Raw genomic sequence first — 25356 nt, forward strand, 5'->3', positions numbered from 1 at the left:
TTCCCCAAGACCATGTTGGTTTCCTCCGCATGCTCCGGGTTCCTCCCATAGTCCAAAGATGTACTGTAAATTGTCACATGATTAAGATAGGATTAAATCGGGAGATTGCTGGGTGGCTCGAAGTGCCAGAAGGGCCAATACCACACTGTATCTCGATAAATAAATAAAGAAATAGATAAGTAGATTGATTGATAGATAAATAAATAAATAAACAAGCAGATAGATAAAATTGGTTTGGACCATATCAACACAGTTTATTTAGTTGAGGAGGCCATTTGGCCTATCAGGTCAATGCTTTCTCCCAGCAGTGCAAGCCCTTGAGTCCTATTACTGCCTTCCCCCGACCCTTCATTTCCCTGTAGTCCTCAGTTCATTCCCGCTCACATCTCCATCAGCTCCTTGGTGACTGTTTCCTTCTCACCACAAGGAGCCAGTTAACCCCCCCAGCACATTTCTGGATCGCCGATGGTTGGAATCACCAGTCATAAAAGGCCTGTAATTTGGACTAACCGGAATCTAATGAGCAGCCTCACTCAGAGAAGCTGCAATAACTATAATGAGTGCAAGGAAAGAGAGCCTCACAGTGACAGGGGGATTATTTCCTCTGTCCCTGTTGGCTGTGATTGTTATCACTGATCTTTATACAGGGGCATTTAGAATTATTTGTTCATTAATATTAGACCACCAGCCATAGGAGCAGAATTAGACCACTTGGCCTATCATCTGCTCTACCATTCCATCATGGCTGATTTATTATCCCTCTTAACCCCATTCTCCTGTCTATTCCCTGTAACCTTTGACGCCCTGACCAACCAAAAACCTATCAACCTCTGCTTTAAATATACCCGATAACTTGGCCTCCACAGCCGTCTGTGGCAACAAATTCTGTCTCCATTTCTGGAGCGATGAATTCCACAGATTCACCACCATTTAGCTAAAGAAATTCCTTCTCACCTCTGTTCTTAATGGATATTCCTCTATTCTGAAGCTGTCTCCCCTGGTCCTAGACTCACCCACTATAGGAAACATCCTCTCTCTATACACTCTGTTTAGGGCTTTCGATATTCGATAGGTTTCAGTGAGACCCCCCCTCTTTCTTTTAAACCCCAGTGAGTACAGGCCCAGAGCTATCAAATGCATCTCATACATTGACTCTTTCATCCTCGTGAACCTCTTCTGGAGCCTCTCCAATACCAACACATTGTTTTTTAGATAAGGGGCCCAAAACTGCTCACAATACTCCCAAGTGCAGTCGTCTGACTGCAATACCTTATAAAGCCTCAGTAGTACATCCTTGCTCTTTATTCTAGTCCTCTTGAAATGAATACTAACATTGCATTTGCCTTCCTTACCACTGGCTCAACCTACAAATTAATCTTTCGGGAGTCCTGTACGAGGACTCCTAAAGTCCCTTTGCACCTCTGATTTTTGAATTTTTCACATCATTTAGGAAATAGCCTGCACATTTATTCCTTCTATCAAAGTGCATGACCATACACTTCCCTACACTATATTACAACTGCCACTACTTTTCTCATTCTTCCAATCTATCCAAGTCCTTCTGCAGATTCCCTGCATCCTTAACACTACCCACCCTTCCACCCATCTTTATATCATCTGCAGACTTGTCCACATAACCACATAACCAAATTGTTGACATATAATGTGAAAAAAAGCGGTCCCAATATTGACCCCTATGGAACACCACTTGTCAACAGAATAGGCCTCCTTTATTCCTACTCTCTGCCTCCTGCCAACTGGCCAATTTTCTATCCATGCTTGTGTCTTTCCTGTAATACCATGGGCTCTTAACTTGCTAAGCAGACTCATGAGCGACACCTTGTCAAAGGCCTTCTGAAAATCCAAGTAAACAATATCCACTGACTCTCCTGCCTGTCTCAAATAACTCCAACAGATATGTCATGCAAGATTTTCCCTTAAAGAAACCACGCTGACCGTAGGCCTATTTTATCATGTTCCTCCAAGTACCCTGAATCCTCTTCCTTAGTAAAGGACTCCAACATCTTCCTGACCACTAAAGTCTGACAAACTGACCTATAATTTTCTTTCTTCTGCCTCCCTCCCTTCATAAAGAGTGGAGTGACATTTGCAATTTTCCAGTCCCCTGGAAACATTCCAAAAATTTTTGAAAGATTACTACTAATGCCTCCACAATCTCTTCAGCTACCTCCTTTGTCACAAACTATCAGAAAATCTAAAAAAATGAGTTTGAAGTTTTCCTTCTGAATAAATGCATATATATCCTGCACTGCTTGGTTCAACTCTAAGACAAATAAGAAACTGTATTTCAGATTTCCACTAAGTTTTCTGCGGATTAGTTTTATCTCTGTTGTGTGAATTATATTTGGGTCCAGTGTCCACCAGCTAAAAAAAAGTCTTGGTTCCTGCTTTCATGAATGCAGAGCCCTGCTGAAGTGTTAACATTTGCATGTTGTCAACCATCCTTCACCACTGGATATCCCTTGGACACAAGCTTGTTGATGAAGATGAAGAGAAGATCCCTGGGTGTCACGTTGGGCTACCAGTGGAAATGCACCCCAGCAAGAGTCAACACTTTCAATAAAGTTGGATAGGTTTATTGTGAAAAGCAAAAACTGTCAAACAATGCACTGAAGAAAGTGAACAAGTGAAAAATTAGTAGGGATGGGAGTGCTTTGTGGGCTAGCATAAATTTAATGGGACGAAAGGTCTTTTTCTATGTTGTATTGGCAGTACTCTAGTGTGTCTCTCCATGGTTTTGTTTTGCTTACTGATTTTATCTTTATAATTTATCTTTAAAAGGTGGCTTGAAAACACCAATCTGAAGGTCCGTGCTGTATGTAACCTCCCACAAAACGTGACAGGCGTGAGTGTGAAAAATGCTCCCTTTAAGAACTGCAAAGGTGACCTACCTGAGAAGAAAAACTCCCCAAAGAAGAGTAAAGCAAGTCGAATGGGAGACACGCGCAAAACCGTCAACAGGAAGAAATCAAAGCAAACAGACAAGGCAGTGAAGAAAAGCAGAAAGTCCAGGGCACAATAGACCAGTGGTAGACTGCGTGAACAGAGAGTGGCGTGGCAGAGAGTGAGGTGGAGCTGGCGTACTTAAATGGTTTGTGTTTATCCCCTGACCCTTGTGCTTAGTCTGTATATCTGCTGTTTTAGAAGGGCTGCAGTTGGGTTTGGAATTGGTTTATGGTGAAAAGCTTTTCTTGCATACTGTTCACACAGATCCATTCATTGCACAGTGCATCGAGGAAGAACAAGGTAAAACGATGCAGAATAAAGTGTAATTTAGATTTTAAGATGTAGAGCGATTGTGTTAGAAGCAATGAGTGGATCTGTAGGAAGGAGCCCCCACGATCCAGTGGTATCTGTATTAAGGAGACATGACATTGTCTGCAATGAAGAATTAATAATAGTGATGATATTGATTTCCAGGCTAAGCTTCCTTCAAGTTAGGAGATGACTCGTTCTTTTAAAGTGGCAGTCACACTGCAAGTAAAATCTCTGTACACAAAATGTCCCATCACTGGATCCCATATACAGTGCCTTGGTTTTCTGGAATTGTCGTCTGGAATATTGACGATGATTTCTTTGGTTTGTAAGGAAACTGAAATCACATTTCAGAATGGAAATATCTTCAGCAAACATATTATTAACACATCCTGATTATTTGTGTTATCAAACACTACAGTATTTAGTTTATGCACTTGAAGATAAAATGTTCAGGATCTTGCTGTAGGCTCACTATAATTCAGAGCACTTTATTGGTTGTTTATACAAAACAGTTTTTATTTTTCTACTATACTCCTCATTGCTTCTGCATTCATGTGGGTGGTGAGAGCCAGTCTGAAGGTTTCAATGAAATGATCAGTGTCCATGAATGTTAAACTTTTCAACGCTCACACTTGTACTTGGCCTCTGCTCATTGACCTTTGCTGTTTGACCTCTGTCCACTGCAATGCCCTGTGGCCCAACTGAACTGATGAGTTTGCAGTTCAGGAACCATTGTCATTGTCCTGGGAGTCTGCGACTCCATGGTATCATGCACTGATGGTAAATTATTTCAGCTGGCTTGTGTGCTCAAGATTGGGGAGTCAGCTCTAAAGATTAGAATCGGATAATTCTGCAGCATGTTCTAAGTCCATGGTTCAAGCCTTCCTTAGTAATGCTCCCCAATTCTTCCTTCACGACATTGACCACTGCATTGGTGCTGCTTCATGCATCCATGTTGAGCTTGTCAATTTCATCAATTTTCCCTCCAACTTCCACCCTGCCCTTCAATTCACTAGGTTGATTTCTGACACCCCTCTCCCCTTTTTCAATATCTGTCACCAACTCTGGAGACAAACTATCTACCAATATCTTTTGTATTGTAAATCTACCAATTCCCAAGGCTGTCTTGATTATACCTCTTCCCACTCTGTCTCCTGTAAAAATGCTATTCCTTTTTCTCAGTTCCTTCGTCTCCATCACATTTGTTCCCAGGATGAGGCTTTCCTTTCCAGGACAATCCTAATCCTAACCCTTAGTGCAGTGGTGGGTTAGGGTAAGGGTAGAAATAGGAGAGGGTTAGAGCTGGGCAGCGTTCCCTCTAATTTTTTTTACAGTTGCACAGACCAACCATTGCTCTGAGCAGGAAATTTTTACACTGCCTGAAAACTGTGCAGCACTTAAAATGTTTTTTATTGTAATATGCATACTATGAATAATTACATTGAATAGCTGTGCAGCAACAAAGGCTAAATGCGGGGGCTGCATCTCAGTTACTGAGCAGCTGCGCACTTAACCACCTTAGAGGGAACAATGGAACTAAGGTTGGGTTAGGGTTGGAGTTAGGCTAGGTTGGATGTTAGTGTACAGGCAGTGGGAAAATAATCCCTCTTGAGTTTATTGATCTCATTAGTTACTGGAGATTCAGTGTTAGTGGACCCTGCCACTTAGATCTGGTCCACGCCTTCATTAACCTGGTCCAACAACACTTGCCTTTCTTGGAATCCATGTTTAATAATCATCTATCTTATTTTCTGGTGGCTGTTGTTTTCCATGGTCCTAGCTTGTGTTTAACTTTATGGTTCCTTCTTGCCTCTCAGGTATCTTGGCTTTTCTATAGGTATTTGAGGACTAAGACAATGAAAAGCAAGTCAGTTATGGTTAGGGGTATTAGGTTGGGGTTAGACCATGTTGGGGTTTGGGTAGGGTTGGGTTATGGTAGGGTAGGATTATGTTAGGTTAGGTTGGGGTTTATATTGGGTAATGTTGGAATTATTAGTAGACAATCGGCCCTTTGAATCCATCTCTGTTCAATGACATCTCCACTGTTCTATCTTGTCAGACTCACTCAGAAGCATACAGTATCTATTTCTATTTGATCCATTTTTGTTACATCATACAGTAGTGTGCAAAAGTCTTAGGTACATGTAAAAAAAATTCTGTAAAGCGAAGGTGCTTTCAAAAATAATAAAATGTTTCTAACTATCAAAATTTTACTATAAAGAACAGTAAACAGTGAAAAAACTAAATCAAATCAATATTTGGTGTGACCAATCCTTGCCTTTAAAACTGCATCAATTCTCGTAGGTGCACTGTTTTGTAGTTTTATAAGAAAATCAGCTGGTAGGTTATTCCAAGTACAGTATCTTGGAGAACTTGCCAAGTTCTTCTGTAGACAGCTGTCTCACTTGCTTCTGTCTCTCCAAGTAATCCCAGACAGCCTCAATGATGTTGAGATTAGGGCTCTGTAGAGGCCATACCATCCGTTGCAGAACTCCTGGTTCTTCTTTTTGCTAAGGATAGTTCTTTGTGACTTTAGCCATGTGTTTGGGGTCATTGTCCTGCTACAGAATGAAGTTGGATTCAATCAGATGCCTCCCTGATGGTATTGCATGATGTATGAGAATTTGCTTGTACTTCTCAGCTTTGAGGATTGCATTAATTCTGAGCAGATCACCAACTTCATTTGCAGAAATGAAGCCCAAAACCTGCAGGGAACCTCCACCATGCTTCATTGTTGGCTGGATACATTCGTCCATATAGCAATCTCCAGCTCTTCTATGGAAACTTGCCTCCTGTTTGAGCCAAAAATTTCAAATTTTGACTAATCAGACATAGCTCTTGTTGCCATTGTTCAGCACCCCAGTCCTTGTGCTTTTGTATACAGTTGAGTCTCTTGGCTTTGTTTCCACTTCAGAGGAATGTTTTTTAGCAGCAACTCTTCCATGAAGACCACTTCTGACAAGATTTTTCTGAACTATAGAGGGGTGCACTTGGGTTCCAGTGGTATCAGTGAGTTCAGAGTTGATAGCAGTGCTGGATTCTTCTGATTTAGAAGGGAAGTCAGTTTGATGGATCTCTCGTCTGCTGCACTCAGTTTCCATGGCCAACCACTGCATTTCTGGTCCTCCACCTTGCCCATTTCTTTGTGCTTTTTCAGGAGAGCTTGGATAGCACATCTTGGAAGTCCTGTCTGCCGCGAAATTTCTGCTGGGAGAGATGTTGCTGATGCAGGATGGCCACCTTGTATCTTGTTGCTATGCTCATTGTTGCCATGGTGTAAGAATTAATGATTGTATGATTAAACTGCTACATCTGCCACACCCTCACCTTTTAATTCATTGCCCTTTGCCCAGTTTGACTTTTTCTACACCCATTTCTGTTTCAGTTAATCAGTTCAGTTCATTCAACTCTTTCTGTCGTTGATCATCAGCATCTGTTATCTTTGATTAATCATGCACTGGGCTATTTACCCACAAAGGAATCAAGTTTTTATTTGAAAAGTGGTCTATTATTTAATATATTACTTTCTTTAATGAAATATGAAATATAAAGCTTTCTCTGTAACATTTAATTTTTTGGAAAACAGATGTTTGGAAATGCTCTTTTCTACTGACACACTAATGCAGAAGACAACAAATCCAAAATAACATTTATATGAAAAATCTAGGGTGCTGAAGACTTTAGCACAGTATTCTAGAAGGAACCCATATGGCCCATTGAGTCGGTGGGTCCTCCCATTGATACTTACCCAGCTCCCTCTTCTGTGCTATGATTTAAATTTGCCCCTGTTACTCCCCCTGGTGGAGCTCCCCAGAACACAACCAGTTACCAGATTATAATGTTTTCTGTCACATCACTTCTGGTTCCTTTGGCTAACACCTTCAACATATGTGCCTCAGTTTTTGTCGCCTCTATCAACTCTGAGTTGACTCTTCATGTACATCCATCAGGTGCCCTGCAGCTTCTTGATCAGAGGAGCTCAGTCCCTGTTTCTTCAGTCTATCCACATAACTAAAGTCACTCAGACACAGAGCCATTCAGGTAAATGACGGTGACACAGTGACGCAGCTGGCAAAGTCACTGCCTCTCAGCTCAGAAACCCAGGTTCCATCCTGACCTGGGGTGCCGTCTGTGTGGAGTCTGCTTGTTCTCCCTGTGACGGTGTGGGCATCCCCTGGGTACCCTGGGATTTCTCCCATATCCCGTAGATGTGCAGGTTGGTAGGTTATCTGACCACTTTAAATCATCTCTTAGTATAGGGTAATGACAAAGCAAATCAAAAGGGGTTGATAGGTCAGTGTAATAAAGAATAATACAGGAGTATCGGGAAATAAGGCCAGGGATAGCATGGAACTGTTTAACAGGGAGATGGCACGGATGTAACGGGCCAAATGGTTTCACTGTTGCATTATTATTAGTTTAAGAAAAAGGCCAAGATACTGGGGCATCAAGTCCAATCAACTTCAACAATGGCGGTTAGACTACTCAGACATCCATGAATATTCTACCAATTTTTTTTTTCAGAGTGTGGTTAAGAATATTGCATTTGCCTTATGCCTAACAATTCCAAAGTTGCTGTGAAACACTTTGGATTAAAACCAAGGCAAGTGCCTTGTTTCTTTCTCACCACCATCACTGAGGGTGCGCAAGTCAAGAGACTTGAGCTTTATTTTCCTGCGGAGTCATTGTCCCATAAGGGGCGTACATCCCGCAGTACAATATTATCTTTAAAGTATTTCACAGGCTGAAGACACCGCTGTCCAGGGCAGCATTTATTCTGCAACATGAATTGTTCTTGAGAAGGCGGTGGTGAATCACTTTCTTCAACCACAGCTGTCTTTCTGGTGAAAGTACTCCTATGGTGGAGTTCAACGATCCGAAGTACACTTATTATCGAAGTATGTATGTAGTGTGCAACCCTGAAATTCGTCTTCCCACAGGCAGTCACAAACCAATCCGTTCAAGGAAAAATGACAAACATTAACCCCACCCCCACCCCACCATGTGCAAAAAAATTGCACAAGTGGCAACAAAAAAAAAACGAGTGAATACACGAAATATAAAACACAAAATCAAAAGGCATACTTCAGTTGAGTTCAGATCAGTGTTCATTATCTGCAGGCCACCCCAATTCAAAAATCGTCCAAAATTAGTAACAAAAAAGAGTGACCAGAACTAGATCTAGTTTTAAAAACTGAAAAAGTTGGGTAGGAAGCTGCAGGATCTTTAGGAGGAAATGAAGCATATTTCTAAAAATGGATGGTGTGAAACTTGTAGAGGAATCTACAATATATATAGTGGCCCTTGCTATCGTTGTCCTTATTTTAAAGGTGCTGTCAGAGTAGTCTAGTGAATACACAGAACACGGAGCAGTACAGCACAGTTTGGGCCCTTTGATCCACAATGTTGTGTGGACTTATTTCAACCTATCCATAATCAACCTAATCTTTCACCCCCTACACAGCCCTTAACCCTCTATTTTCTTACATCCATGTGCCTATTTAATAACAGTGGTGTGTTTTGTACAAACAGCAGCCAATGGGCAAAGCTGGTAGGGGAAATGAACAGTCAGGCTGGTAGATGAGAGCTTGTAATTCCAACGGCGAGTTCTTGGAGATGGAATGGTTGACTTCCAACAAGCGATACCACCTTCCTTTGTGTAAAATGTGACCTCAGCCACTATGTAGTATTTTCTCCTTAAGCCTCGTGGAGAGGTTCTCCCTGCAAATGCCAGTCTATCCTAGACTCAGATGACAAAAATAATTTGTATTTATTCAAAACTTATAAGATAGTGAGACTCCAAAGGTGTTCTCCTGGTGCATAAGCAGGGAAAATTCGACTGAGTAACACAAAGGGAAATTGGGGTAAGATTTGAAGATGTCTTAAAGAATGGGATAAAGGTGGAAAATCAGACAAAAGGCAGACACTAGATGTGTCTTTTGCAAGTATGGAGTGTTCCAGGGATGGCCACAGCCAAAGAATGATTTTTGAAATGTAACTACTGTTGTGATGGAGAGAGGTGAGCAAGTTAAGAGAAGTGAGTCCAAAAATAATACCTATTCTGACCTCTTTACATTAGCTCTCAGCACATCCCTTTCCTTCAGATGACTGCTTCATGCAGGTTCGGAAACAGCTGGGAGTTCATGCTAACTAAAAGCAATTAATACTGGGCTGGAATCCAAGACGTATGAACTGTAGGCCTGGAAGAGGTTATGGAAACAGGGAGGGGCAAAGGCCTGAAACAGGGATGAAGCTTTTAAGCTGAAACATCCCAGGATCGTTCCCTGTTTTATGAGACCCGATCTGCACTGGGTCAAAACCTCTGGTGATGCAATGGGGAATTAGTGAAGGAGAGTTCCTGCAAAATTTCCTGCTGTAGTTAGGAAGAGTTCCTGTCTTCTGCTGAATGGAGATTTGGTTGTGTTTGCCTGTCTCTTTGACTGTAAGCATGTGTCTTCGTGTCTGTGTTTATTGGTGTGTTGCATGTTTATGTTCACAATTAATGTGTGCATGTGTGTATGTTTACATCCATACACGTACCTTTGTGTGCATCTGTGGGGGTGGGAGCACCTACATTGATGCCCTTCACAGTACATACACTTACACGAACACACATGCATAGTATGTCCCTCCACGGCAAACTTGCCGTTTCTTTAGTGTTTGTCTGGTTTACGAGGCCGAAGCTCAGCCCAGCGTGGGTGGAATTCGTGTAAGGGAGCTGGCCGGATGTGAACCTGGGACCTCTCGCTCTGAAGTCTGGGTGTGGATACCACTACACCACCAGCACAGGCCCTCTGTGCAGAGCCAGTCCACTTCAGGTGGGAGAAGGATATCAGACAGAGAGATCAATAGATTGGATCAGGGTTAGATGAGCAGCAACAGTTTGATCTCTACAATATTTGTTATAATACATAAACAGTGCTCTAGGTAATTTAGAGGACCATTTACTTTAGTTCTTTAGTTGTAAAAGTACTGGATGTGGGGACAAGTTATTTTACTGGGATGGAGAAGTTGGAGACAGATGGTGATGTGCTGAAATGTCCAGGAATTGACCCAAACCCAATTGGTGACTCAGTTCACCTCCAGGTTCTACAGCCCAGAAACTCAATCCTGATCTGAAGTGGGAGAATTCTCCATCTCTTTAAACAGTTGATCTCTCCACCCCACCCCATCCCTTTTGTTTTCTCATTCCCTGCGTCCTCCAACGTTATATCTCTGCCTTCCCTTGGCTTTGATAGCCATCAAGCTGAAACGTTAACACAGTTTCTGCTTCCACTGACGCTGCCTGTCCCACTATCTCCAGCACTGCATAAACACAAGCAATTCTGCAGATGCTGGAAATCTTGTGCAACACTCACAAAATGTTGGTGGAACTCAGCAGATCGGGCAGCATCTATGGAGGGAAGTATACAGTCGACGTTTTGGGCATTTTGTGCATGCAAGTCCAGCAATGTCTTCCTTTGTTTCAGATTTCCAACATCTGCTGTATTTTACCTTTATAGCAAATGGAGAGTGATTTTTAAAAAATATCCCAAGAGTTGAATTTATCTTTATTTAGTGGCTACTGTAATAGTTATTAATATGCACAAAATAAAATTGCTCGATATATTTCACATCCTTTTATTTGCTATATATATTTCCTTGTTTTCTTTTATTTTATTGTTCATAATTCTCTTTGCTTAGTGAAATGAGGCATTGATATAACATCGAACAATATCATGGTCTGAACTAATTTAAAATCTGCTACCCCTCTGAATCAGGTTTTACGTACCTCTAGCAACACACACACACACATGCTGGAGGAACTCAGCAGGTCAGGCAGTATCTATGGAAAAGAATAAACAGTCGGCATTTTGGGCCAGCACCCTTCTTCAGGACTGAGAAGGGAGGGACAAGGGTCTCAGTCCAAAACTTCCCCTTTCCTTCTCAGTGCTGAAGAAGGGTTTTGGCCTGAAATGCCAACTGTTTATGCCCATCAATAGAGGCTGCCTGACCTGCTGAGCTCCTCCAGCACATTATGTGTATTGCTCTAGATTTCCAGCACCCGCAGTACCTCTAGTGCCTACTGGAGGTGTCTGTTATACTTGTCATATTCACTCACGACCAGCAGGTGGTGGGAGAGAGCAACCCATAAATTGTGACAATATTAATGGACACTTACAGCTCAGAAACAGGCCCCTCAGCCCACTAAGTACATGCTATCCTTCAAGAAATCATTCACTCATACTATTATTCCCACATTTCAGTCAACTCCTCCGGTATTCAACCACTTGCCTATACGCCAAGTGGTCCATCGACACTCACACCTTCTGGGATCTGGAGAAAAGAACAGAGCACCAAGGGAAACCCACGAGGTCACAGTGAAAATGTGCAAACACAGACAGCACCCGAAGTCAGGATTGAACCTAGGTTACTAAAGCGGTGAGGCAGAGGTTCACCACCCAATACCCAGGACATGCCCTCTTCCCAATGCTACTATCAGGAAGGAGGTACAGAAGCCTGAAGGCACACAGGAACAGCTTCTTCCCTTCTGCCATCCAATTTCTGAATGAACATTGAACCCATGAACATCAGTATGTATATTCTATAAAAAGTATTCACCCCTCCCCGGGATGATTTCATATTTTATTGTTTTACAACATTGAATTACAATGGATTTAATTTGGCTTTTTTGACCTTGATCAACAGAAAAAGACTCTTTCGTGTTAAAGTGAAAACAGAACTCTACAAAGTGATCTAAAGTAATTACAGATATAAAACACAAAATAATTGATTGCATAAGTATTCCCCCCCCTCAATATGACATACCAAATCATCACTGGTGTGCCCAATTGGCTTTAGAAGTCACATAATTAGTTCAATGGAGATCACCATGTGCAGTCAAGGTGTTTCAATTGATTGTAGTTAAAATACACCTGTATCTGGAAGGTCCAACCGCTGGTGAGTCAGTATCCTGGTGAAAATTACACCATGATGACAAAAGAACACTCCAAGCAAATTCGTGAGAAGGTTATTGAAAAGCACAAGTCAGGAGATGGAAACAAGAAAATTTCCAAGTCACTTAATATCCCTTGGAGTACAGTTAAGTGTCAAAATGTTTATTGTAACATGTCTAGTGTGGTAGTGTAGTGGGTAGTGCTTGTCGCTCTCACTTTCAGCTTCCACTGTTGACCGGCAGTCTTGTGAAAAGGAGAGCTGAATGTGTAAAGCTCTCCCTGCCAGTACATAGCCTCTCCAACAGCAAGCCTCATGCACTGTCTCCTCACTGGTGACACATGGAAACTGAACTCCTTTCAGACGCAAGATGAACTACAGAGGATGGGAAGGAGGTCTAGGCATGCAGGCCCACTGGTGTGTGGACACGCCCTGGTGCTTGTGAACCAGATCCCCAGCTAGGGGTAAATAGCCCCACTGCCTTGTGGGCAGCCTCGGGAGAGACGAAGGCCATGTGAGTAAACCCAGATAGCAAATCTGGAGTGGAGCCCCTAAGGCAGCTGGACGTCATTGAACTTCCTTCCAGAGCTGCTGCAGCCAAGTTGGTGCCAAATGTATTGCTTCATAAGTTTTCCTTTGGACTACATCTGTGAGGCCGAGAGGGGGATCTTGACAACTGGGCAGCTCAGGATCTCTATACCTTCTGCCCAGGCTTGTGATGATGATCATCATCACGCATTGTCCTTTGAGACAGATGAATGCCAACCAATAGTTAAGTCAATCATTAAAAAATGGAAAGAACATGGCACAGCTGTAAATCTGCCTAGAGCAGGCCATCCTCAAAAACTGAGTGACCGTGCAAGATGGGGGCTGAGGTGGGAGAGACTGTGCATACAACAACTGATGCCCAGGTGATTCACCAGTCACTGCTTTGTGGAGGGCTGCCAAAGAGATGGCTACTGTTGAAAAAAAACTGACTTGAAATCTCAGCTAGAGTTTGATAGAAGGCATATAGGAGATTCTGAAGTCAGCTGGAAGAAGGCTCTGTGGTTTAATGAAACCAAAACTGAACTTTTTGGCCATCAGACTAAATGCTATGTTTAGCCTAAGCCACACTCCGCACATCATCAAAAACACACCATCCTTACCCTGAAGCATGGTGGTGGCTGTATCATGCTGTGGAGATGCTTCACTGCAGCAGGCCCTGGAAGGCTTGTAAGGTAGAGGGCAAAATTATTACAGCAAAATACAGGGAAATCCTGGAGGAAAACCTGCTGCAGTCTGCAAATCAATTGTGACTTGGGAGATTTGTTTTCCAGCAAGACAATGAGCCCAAGCACAAAGCCAAAGCTAGATAGGAACGGCTTAAAAACAAAGTTAATGTCCTGGAGTGGCCAAGTCAGAGTCCAGAACTGAGTCCAATTGAGAATTTGTGGCTGGACTTGAAAAGGTCTGTTCACTCACAATCCCCATGCAGTCTGACAGAGTTTGAGTAGCTTTGTACATACACATAGGAGAGAGAGAGAGAGAGTAAAAAAAGAGAACTATGAATTACTGTAGGTACATTACTGTAATTCAGTTTTTTTTTTCTTTCTATTATCATGTATTGCATTGTACTGCTGCTGCAAAGTTATCAAATTTTCCAACATATGCCAGTGATATTAAACCTGATTCTGATACTGGCTGGCTTCTGTGACAAATTCAGCCAACTGAAACTTAGATTTCAGTTCCCTCTCTATTCTGGAGGGAACATTTCCCTGCACCACAAGGCACTCCAACAAACCAGGAATTAAGATCTAGTAGTCACAAAGCTGCAAATTTATTACATTTGAAAATAAGCTCTGGCATAATCTCTGATGATTAACCAAGTTTGTCAGGGTTGGAAACAAATCCGGAGGTACTGCAATTTTATTGACATGCTCATGACTTGAAAATCCATTTACTTCTAGCACTCGCACACCATACAGGAAAGTCCAGCCCATCCACAGCTGGATTTAATCTTCCTGAGTGAAACAAGAGCACTGAAGACTGTTCCCGCCCAATCTGGGAACAAAGCAGAAGTTATGGATGTTCATTGTCACTTGAAGAATCTCTCTACTGCCCGCTATGCTGCTGGTGTTTAGGGCAGCAGTGAAGGTTCTCCATCTCTAATGGTGTCCAGGGCTTCCTTCATCATGTCAGTAGCTTGGTTGTCCCACTGTCAGTCATGCAAGTTCCAGTGAAGACTCAGGAACACCATCACACTCAGATGTAGAAGGATTCTTCATTGCAGTTTCCATAGCAGTTTTGTTTTACCAGTCAGGGTTGTTAGCCCTGAGCTGAACCCCTGAATCTAGAGGACAGGTGGACCACTCTTAGTCTGGCCTCTACCCCTTGACTTGTTTGGCATGGTGACCCTACCAAGAGCCAAAGCATAAAGCCCCAACTCCAGCAACCATACCTCTCTGGGTTATTGAGGCACACAAACCTCCAAACCACAACAAGGTTGAGGTCCTCTTGGAGGCACTTGAAGAATGATACAAGGGTTCAAATATAGGGCTGTTATTTTTGTTTTAAAGGGGTTTCCTGAATTTTTTTCAATGCACTGAGCAAAAAGATTCCAAATTTGGGGCTCTGAACAAATAGCAGGTGAGTGGGAGTTGATCTATACGGACCATGAGTGATATCTGTGTGGATGGAGTTTGTACATTCTTCCAGTGGCTGTTTGGACTTCCTCCCACATCCCAAGGATGAGTAGATTATTTGTCCACTGTACATTTCCCCTATGTGTGTGGACGTGGTAGAATCTTGGGGGGAGTGGTGTTAGATCCTGATGGTTTTGCAATCCAGATGTCCTTAGGAAGTAACGAGTGAGGCAAAAGTCTTGTTGCTTATGGCCGTTTTGTTAAATGTTAGCAGAATGAGGAACAAAGACAAAGAAAAGGAAGAGGTGGTTAACTTGTACTCAAACTAGAGACAAACTCAATTCCAGTGATAAGAATTAACATATAAAATAGCCAGATTCAAGGGTCGAGACACCTGCTGCAGAAAAACTGAGAAAGCTTCTCAAAAAGTACAGATGCAATTGTACTAGTTACTGGAAAATTCCCTGAATATTATACACATATAATATATACATACAAATAAAAGCAAGCATAGGAAAGTTAATGTTATGTTTTGTAACTTCAAAACATTAATTTAATTCAAAGGAAGGCACGGGAGTCTGAAATGTGGGTCTAACCTTGCCTTTACTTTAAGCCAGGCATGCATATATGATGACATAAGCAATTAACTTATTTTTATAACCCATAATTAATTGAACAAGAATACTGAAATAATATATACAAGATTACACAAATATTATTGAAACATTAAATACACAACAGTTAAACTACTAGAAAAATAACAATTCTACACCCTAAACCAAGAGAGGAGTTAATGGGCAACACACACAAAATGCTGGAGTAACTCAGCAGGCCAGGCAGCACCTATGGAAATGAGTAAAGTCAACGTTTTGGGCCGAGGACTGCTGAAGGGTTTCAGGCCGAAACATTGACTGTACTCTTTTCCATAGATGCTGCCTGGCCTGCTGAGTTCCTCCAGCATTTTGTGTGTATTGCTTGGATTTCCAGCATCTGCAGATTTTCTCCTCTTTGTAGGAGGAGTTAGTGAGACGATTAATAGCAGATTAGATGGGGGGGGGGAATTTAGTGAGGAATAGGCTGTTTCTGTGGGCTGACAAACACTAAAATGGCCTCTTCTGTTGTATGGAAATAGGAAAATTGTATCATCCTCTGCCATTTCCAGGAGGCTTTCTGTATCTTATTGTGTGAACAGAGACACAACATAATAGTTTAATTGCTCTGCCATTTCCCTTCTTCCCTATTAAAATGGCTCTTGTCTTGAACTGTAAGTTCTGAACATGAACTTTTAACTGTCGGATTTCCTGTGGACTTCTTTGTTTCTTGCTGTGGAAGGAATTAGAAGGGAGCTGAGAGAGGGAGAAGGTGAAAAAAGTAGGAAGACTAAGGGAGGGGGAAATGAAGAGTCAGGAGAATTAAGGTGGAGATGTGGGAGAGGTGCAGAGCCTCAAGAGCAAGTTTGTTTGGTGTGTTCAGAGTTTATTTGGGCATGCTTGTCAATACATATTAAACTGCTGAGAGCCTGGCCTTCATCTCTTTAACTGTTGGATCAAGACTTCGCTCTACTAAGACTATGTCCAGTTGGTTTGTAATGGCTCCGTATTGAATGGGTCCATGCACTGGCATTATCCTCTCCTCAGGTTATCCTCGGTTTTGAGAAGGAAGAACACTTCCCATCCATATTACCTCTGATCCCAGAACAATACCTTTCTTGGATGAGTTTATTAGTGACAATTATAGAATACCTTCTTCAAATGATTTCTGTCAAAGTCAATGTCACCCTACGAAGCTTGGGGCGAGGGGAGTTCTTTACTAACACTCTATATAGTTAGACCTAATCTCCAGACTTTCTGACCAGGAAGGGACCTGGTGCATCTGCAGTCAGCAGGCTCTGGGTTTACAGTAACACAGATGCAAATGACTTGTACAATTCAGAGCTCCTTCTGTTGAAGTATGGCACTCCTAAACAAAACACTGTGCTTACAAAGCTTTTTCAGTGAATAATACTGTCTGGTGCCCCATGACAACTTCAACAACGAATTTATGGAAGGAAGCACAGAAGTAAAACAAAAGGTCAGCCAAGCCCAACAAAGCAGTTAAAGAAACCTGGAGAGTACTTCTTTTGTTCAAAGTTCTCGTTTATTAATTGATAGGTTGTAAATACTTCTGTTTTATTTTTTAAAATGTTTACCTGATTGTTAGTTCGCTCTTCTCATTTGCTGAATGCGACTTTATCCTTCGTATCCAGTCTCCTGCCAGTTGCCAGTCATTTGTCCCCACTGTCCATAATGGCTTCGGTTTGGCAGTGCTTCAGTTTAACATTCTCATTTCGATTGCAAATCTCTCCAGGACTTCAGCCTCACTTTTTCTGTGACGTCCTTTATCTCCAAATCTGGCAACTTGATCGTTCCGCATTTTATTTACTTCACTACGGCTGGCCGACCCTTGGTCCTAAACACTGGAGTTCCTTTCCTATAAAGGTATTAAAATATTCAACAAACTTGCCTCATTTACCAACCAGGTTAATCAGCTAACATGATACTCCCAATGATAAAAGCAGAGAATGATGGAAATGTTCACCAGGGCTACAAGCATAAATACAATGGACTGAATGGCCTCCTGCTATTGTAGGATTCTATTCACCAGGCACCTCGCAATGCATTGCCTAGAGCAATTCATTCCCAATCTCTGTGATGGTAGGAGAATATGCAGAACAGTCCTTTTGAGAGTGTTGGCATTTGTAGGAAATCATTCTGCCATGGGTTCATGATATTGGAATCTGGGACCTGGAGTCAGATGGGACATCGGAGGATGGGATCTGGAGGGTGATGGGATATCGTTAAGAATTCTCACCATGCAGGACATATTTTTGAACTATTTATTTCTGTAATTTATAGACTTTAATGGTTTTTTTTTAACAGTACGTACTACTGCTGTAAAACAACTTTCTCATCATATGTCAGGGACAAAAACCTGATCCTGATTCTGAGTGTGATGGGATATAGGGGTCAGGGACCTGGACTGTGATGGGATATAGGGGTCAGGGATATGGAGTGCGATGGGATAAGGGAGTCTGGGACGTGGAGTGCGATGGGATAAGGGAGTCTGGGACATGGAGTGCGATGGGATAAGGGAGTCTGGGACGTGGAGTGCGATGGGATAAGGGAGTCTGGGACGTGGAGTGCGATGGGATATAGGGATTTGTACAACAGAATAAAGTAGAATAAGTAAGAGCAGTCGGAAGCCATTCTGTCCCAGAAACAACCAGCTCCTACCCTAGAATATCAGACACCCTGCAGGGCCTCACTTACAATTGGGACATTATTTATTTATTTATTGTTTACTAATTATTTATTGACATACAGCATGGAGCAGGCCTTCTATATTGTGCCCTGTGTGCTTTTCATGTCCAGATTCATTGCTCAAGACAGAGGTTCCTCCAGATGATACATGCCTGAGCTTCTTTCCAACAGGAACATCCTTCCTCTATATGGCAATTAAATCCCTTTGTTAAAGATCAGATTCACTTCATTTGTCACATGTACAGCGAAATGCATCATTTGCTTCAAATCTGATTAGCGAGAATTGTGCTGGGCAGCCCGCAAATGTCGCTATGCTTCCAACGGCAATGTATCATGCCCACAGCTCACTAAGCCTAACCCTATTTCTTTGGAATGTGGGAGGAAACCAGAGCACGTGGAGTAAACCCACACGGTCAAGGGAAGAATGTTCAAACTTCTTACAGGAATTGAACCCTGATCTTACAGGCTGATGCTGTAAAGCCATTGCTGCCATTTCTTTACTTCTAACTTCCACCCAGCCCTCAAATTCACTTGGTCCATCTTGGACACTTCTCTCCCCTTTCTCGATCTCTTGGTCTCCATCTCTGGAGACAGACTGTCCACTGACATCTTCTACAAGCCCACTGACTGTCATAACTACCTCAACTATACCTCCTCCCACCCCGTCACATGTAAAAATGCCATTCCCTTTCCCAGTTCCTCCGTCTCTGCCATATCTGCTCCAAGGATGAGGCGTTCCGTTCCAGGACGTCTCAAATGTTCTCTTTCTTTAAGGATCGTGGTTTCCCTTCTGCTGTCATCAATGATGCCCTCACCTGCATCTCCTCCATTTCCCACACTTCGGCTCTCACCCCATCCTCCCGCCACCACAACAGGGACAGAGTTCCCTTGTCTTTACCTACCACCCCACCAGCCTCCGGATCCAGCACATTATCCCCTGCAACTTCTGCCACCTTCAACAGGACCCCACCACTAAGCACATCTTTCCCTCTCCACCCCTCTCCGCCTTCCGCAGGGATCGGTCCCTCAGCAACTCCCTGGTCCACACGTCCTTCCCCACGGATCTCCCACCTGGCACTTATCCCTGCAAGCGCAAGTGCTACACCTGTCCCTACACCTCCTCTCTTGCCACCATTCAGGGCCCCAAACAGTCCTTCCAAGTGAGGCAACACTTCACTTGTGAGTCAGTTGGGGTCATCTATTGCATCCGGTGCTCCCAGTGCGGCCTCCTCTACATCGGTGAAACCCGACGCAGACTGGGGGACCGCTTTATCGAGCACCTCTGCTCCGTTCACCAAAACAGACAGGATCTCCCAGTAGCCACCCACTTCAACTCTGCTTCCCACTCCCATTCAGATATGTCCATACATGGCCTCCTCTACTGCCATGATGAGGCTAAACTCAGTTTGGAGGAGCAACACCTCATATACTGTCTAGGTAGTCTCTAGCCCCTTGGTATGAACATAGAGTTCTCCAACTTCTGGTAAAAGGTTGAGTACAGGGCTACGGTAGGAAACTTTGTCACATGGTGTGAGCAGAATTATCTGCAGCTTAATGTGAAAAAGACTAAGGAGCTGGTGGTAGACCTGAGGAGAACTAAGGTACCGGTGACCCCTGTTTCCATCCAGGGGGTCAGTGTGGACATGGTGGAGGATTACAGATACCTGGGGATACGAATTGACAATAAACTGGACTGGTCTAAGAACACTGAGGCTGTCTGCAAGAAGGATCACAGCCGTCTCTATTTCCTGAGGAGAGGTCCTTTAACATCTGCCGGACGATGCTGAGGATGTTCTATGAGTCTGTGGTGGCCAGTGCAATCATGTTTGCTGTTGTGTGCTGGGGCAGCAGGATGAGGGTAGCAGACGCCAACAGAATCAACAAACTCATTCGTAAAGCCAGTGATGTTGTGGGGATGGAACTGGACTCTCTCACGGTGGTGTCTGAAAAGAGAATGCTATCCAAGTTGCATGCCATCTTGGTCAATGTCTCCCATCCACTACATAATGTACTGGGTGGGCACAGGAGTACATTCAGCCAGAGACTCATTCCTCTGAGGTGCAGCACAGAGTGTCATAGGAAGTCATTCCTGCCTGTGGCCATCAAACTTTACAACTCCTCCCTTGGAGGGTCAGACACCCTGAGCCGATAGGCTGCTCCTGGATCTATTTCATAATTTACTGGCATAATTTACATATTACTATTTAACTATTCATGGTTCTATTACTATTATTTATGGTGCAACTGTAACGAAAACCAATTTCCCCCGGGATCAATAAAGTATGACTACTACTACTACTACTAATTCCCTCCCCCTCCCTTCCCCTATCCCTATTTCACTCTGCTTCCTCGCCCAGCTGCCTATCACCTCCCTGCCTCCCCTCCCCCACCCCTTTATCTTTCCCCTTTCTGGTTTTTCACCTGGAACCTACCAGCCATCTCCTTCCCATCCTCTCCCCACCTTCTTTATAGGGCCTCTGCCCCTTCCCTCTTCAGTCCTGATGAAGGGTCCCGGTCCGAAACGTCGACCGATCTTTTCCACAGATGCTGCCTGACCTGCTGAGTTCCTCCAGCGTGTTGTGAGGATTGCTGCCATGCCATCCTAAATGCCAATTATTATAAATGCCAGTATTTTATTATCCCCTTGAATCACTCATTTTAAATCTGTGAGCTAGGTTTCAATGCATCGGGCATGACAACACGAAAGCCTCTCCACTCCTTCATATTTCTATGTTCTTCAGCATTAAGAAAATATTCTGATCTGTTTTTTCAGATCGAGAAACAAGACCTCACATTGCAAGTCACTGACCTGCATCTACTGTGCCCTTACCCACTAACTCTGTCTGCATCTTATTGTAGCTCTCAGCTCTGACCTTGTATTTCTATCTTTGTATTGAATGAGGATTCTGCTCTGTCATCGGTCATCCATCAATGCAGAGGGAAGGTGGAGCCCCATTACTGCCACCTGGTGTTCAACATTCACCACACCTTATCAGTCAGTCACTCATCCAACCCCCCAACTTTATCTTTACTGTCTCTCAGCTGTCAATCTTCTTTACATACCTTTGTAAGGAGCCCTCGTGAAAAGTCTTCAGTCACGTTTTGGCACAGGCCCTCAGTCCATGATGTGTGAGCTGACCACAATGCCAAATTAACCTAAAACTCTTCTGCCTGCCCTCCAGGAGGACCACAACCTTGTTGTGGTTTGGAGGCTTGCGTGCCTCAATGACCCGGACAGCTATGCTGGCTGCAGCCAGAGATTTATGATTTGGCTCTTGGTAAGGTCACCCATGCCTAACACGTCAAAGGGTAGAGGACAGACTAAGAGTAGTCTACCGGTCCTCCAGGTGTGGATGTTCAGCTCAGGGCTAACAACCCTGACTGGTCAAACAAAATAGTTGCAGACACAGCAGTGAAGAATCCTTCTGCATCTGAGTGCGACGGAAATATGGCCATTTCACTCAATAGTAAGTATACCGCTTTGGATACTGTTGGGTGGGACGACCTACCGGGGGAAGCCGCAGCGACCAGGTCTCTGGAGTGAGTGTGGCTCTGTGGCTCAGAAGGGAAGGGGAGGTGAAGAGGAGTGCAGTCGTGAAGAGGGAATTCATAATTAGAGGAGCAGAAAGTGGATTCTGGGAACATGAAAGAGACACCCAGATGGTATGTTGCCTCCCAGCTGCCAGGGTCAAGGATGTCTCAGATCAATCAATAGATTTCTAAAGAGGAGGGTGAACAGCCAGAAATCGTGAGGCATATGGTACCAATGACATAGGTAGGAAAAGGGAGGATGTCCTGAAGAAAGAATATAGGGAGTTAGGTAGAGACCTGAAAAGCAGGACCTCCAGGGTAGTAATCTCTGGATTACAACCTGTGCCGCATGCCAGTGAGGGCGAGAATAGAATGATTTGGCAAATGAATGCATAGCTGAGGAATTGGTGTAGGGGGCAGGGTTTCGGATTTCTGGATCATTGAGATCTCTTTTGGGTAAGGTATGATTTGTACAAAAAGGGCGGATTATATCTGAACCCGAGGGGACTAATATCCTTGCGGGCAGGTTTGCTAGAGCTGTTGGGGAGGGTTTAAATTAATTTAACAAGGGGGTTGGAACTGGAGTAATAGTGCTGAGGATGGGGCAGTTGGTGTACAACTAGATGCAGTGTGTACTGAGTCTGTGAGGAAGGAGAGGCAGATAGTAGGGCCAATTTGGAGTCAGCAGGGTGTTTACATCTAATTTGGGGCCAAAATCAAAAAGATTGATGAATACAGGACTAAAACGAAGGGTCTCGGCCCGAAACGTCAACTGTACCTCTTCCTAGAGATGCTGCCTGGCCTGCTGCGTTCACCAGCAACTTTGATGTGTGTTGCTTGAATTTCCAGCATCTGCAGAATTCCTCGTGTTTACAGGACTAAAAGTGTTATATTTAAATGCACGTAGTATATGGAATAAGGTTGATGATCCTGTGGTGCAGTTAGAGTTTGGCAGGTATGATATTATGGGCATCTCTGAAATGTGGCTGAAAGAAGATCATAGCTGGGAGCTTTCTATCTAAGGATACACATTGTATCGAAAGGACAGGCAGATGGTAGAGTAGGTGAGGAGACTCTGCTGGTAAAACATGAAATCAAATCCTTACAGGGGTGACAAAGGATCGGAGGATGTAGAATCCTTGTGGGTAGAGTTAAGAAACTGAAGGTTAAAAGACCCTGATGGGAGTTATATACATGCCTCCTAACAGTAGCCAGGATTTGGGCTACAAATTACAATTGGAGATAGAAAAGGCATATGAAAAAAACAATGTTGCAATAATCATGGGGGATTTCAATATGCATGTAGATTGGGAAAATCTGTTTGGTGCTGGATGCCTATGAGATGGCTTTTTATAGCAGCTTGTTGTTGATCCCATTAGGGGAACAGCAATTCTGGATTGGGTGTTATGTAATGACCCAGATTTGTTTAGGGAGCTTAAGGTAAAGGAACCCTGAGGAGTCAGTGATTGTAATATGATAGAATTCTCCCAGCAGTTTGAGGAGAAGATAAAATCAAATGTATTAGTGTTACAGTGGAGTAAAGGGAATTACAGTGGCATGAGAGAGGAGCTGGCCAAAGTTGATTGGAAGGGGACGCTAACAGGGATGATGGCACAACAGCAATAGCAATAGCTGTTGTTTCTGGGAGAAGTTCAGAAGGTGCAAGAACAATACATCCTAAAATGAAGACGTATTCTAAAGGGAGGATGAGGCAACTGTTGCTGACAAGGAAAGTCAAAGGCGGCACAAAAGCAAAAGAGAGGGCATATAACATAGCAAAAACTAGTAGGAAGGCAGAGGATTAGGAGGCTTCTAAAACCAATGGAAGGCAACTATAAAGCCAGAGAGAAAAGATGAAATATAAGCTAGCCAATAATATAAAAAAACAATTTTTTTCTGATATATTAGTAGAAGAGATGAGAGTGGATTTTGAACTGCTAGAAAATGATGCTGTTGAGGTAGTAATGGGGGACAAAGAAATGGCAGAGGAACTTAAGTATTTTGCATCAGTCTTCACTGTGGAAAATACTAGCAGAATGCCAGAAGGTGAGAGTGTCAGGGGGCAATAGTGGGTGTCATTGCTATTACTAAGTAGAAGGTGCTTGGGAATCTGAAAAGCCTGAAGGTAGACAAATCATCTGGACCAGATGACGACACCCAAGGATTCTGAAAGTGGTAGCAGAAGAGATTGTGGAGGCATTAGTAATGATCTTGCAAGAATCACTAGATTCTGGAATGGTTCCTGAGGAATGCAAAATTGCAAATGTCATCTCACTTTTTAAGAATGGAGGGAGGCAGAAGAAAGGAAATTATAGGCCAGTTAGCCTGACTTCAGTGATTGGGAAGACGTTGGAGTCAAAGATTAAGGATGAGGCTTCAGGGTACTTGGAGGCACATGGTAAAAACAGGCCCGGGTCAGCATGGTTTCCTTAAGGGGAAATCTTGCCTTACAAATTTGTTTGAATTCTTTGAGGAAATAACAGGCAGGATAGATAAAGGAGAGTTAGTGTACGTTTTTTACTTGTAGTTTCAGAAAGCCTTTGACAAAGTGCTGCACATAAGGCTGCTTAACAAGTTAAGAACCCATGGAATTACAGGAAAGGTACTAGTATGGATAGAAGGCTGACTGGCAGGAGGTAAAGCGTGAGAATAAAGGGGGTCTTTTCTGGTTGACTGCTGATGACTAGTGGTGTGCCGCAGGGATAGGTGTTGGGACCGCTTCTTTTTATGTTGTATGTCAATAATTTAGATGAAAGAATTGATGGTTGTAGACAGGTTTGCAGATGATTCTAAGATAAGTGGAGGAATAGGTAGTGTTGAGGAAGCACAGTGTCTGCAGAAGGACTTAAGACAGATTAGGGGAATGAACAAGTTAGGGTTTTTCTCCTTTGGAGTGAAGGAGGATGAAAGGCAATAGACACAAGGGTGCTCAAGATAAGAGGCACACATAGAGTAGACAACCAGTGTCTTAATCCCAGGGTGGCTATGGCTAATGCAGGAGGCCATACTTTTAAGGCAATTGGAGAAAAGTATAGAGAGGATGACAGGGGTGTACAAGATGATAAGAAGCCTTGATTGAGAGGACAGCCAGAGACTTTCTCCCAGGGCAGAAATGCGAGGGAGCGTAATTTTAAAGTGTTTGGAAGAAGGTATAGTGGGATGTCAAAGGTAAATTATTTATTTACACGGAGGGTGATGGGTCCATGAAGCATGCTGCCAGGGGTGGTGATAGGGGTAGATTTATTGAGACTTTAAAAGACTCTTAGAAAGGCACATGGGTGGTTAAAAAAAATGGGCTATTTGGGAGTGAATGGTTAGATTGATCTTAGAGTGGGTTAAAAGGTTGGCTTTGTGGGCCGAAGGGCCTGTAATGTTCAATGTTTTTTGTTCCCTTTACCTGTCCCTGACAACGAACTCCAACATCACCACTCCATAGTCTCTATTATACCAACTTCTTCCCTCTTTCCCTCCAGTCCTGTTGAAGTGTCTCGGCCGAAAATGTCGACTGTTTATTTCATTTCATAGATACTGACCGACCTGCTGAGTTCCTCCAGTATTTTGCATGTGTTGCTCTGGATTTCCTGTCAGGAAATGTAGAGAAGGCTTGACCCAAAAGCAGAGCAGCGGAAACAATTCAGCGGTGAAGTATCCCTTTGATAATCACCTCAAAATAACAAGCCACAAGGGGC

General features: G+C 43.2%; 1 protein-coding gene across 3 annotated transcripts in view; it reads left to right on the forward strand.

Annotated features, from left to right (window-relative positions):
• Positions 1-10874, forward strand: part of LOC140204851 (chondroadherin-like protein) — a 31887-nt gene extending 21013 nt beyond the window's left edge. For all 3 annotated transcript variants that reach the window (XM_072271724.1, XM_072271723.1, XM_072271725.1), the window contains exon 5: positions 2803-10874. In XM_072271724.1, the coding sequence (XP_072127825.1) occupies positions 2803-3043 (241 nt within the window). In that variant the 3' untranslated portion in view covers positions 3044-10874. The remainder of the gene's footprint in view (positions 1-2802) is intronic.
• The last annotated feature ends 14482 nt before the right edge of the window (positions 10875-25356 follow it).

Source organism: Mobula birostris, chromosome 11 (genome assembly GCF_030028105.1).
Source record: "Mobula birostris isolate sMobBir1 chromosome 11, sMobBir1.hap1, whole genome shotgun sequence".
NCBI classification, from domain to species: Eukaryota; Metazoa; Chordata; class Chondrichthyes; order Myliobatiformes; family Myliobatidae; genus Mobula; species Mobula birostris.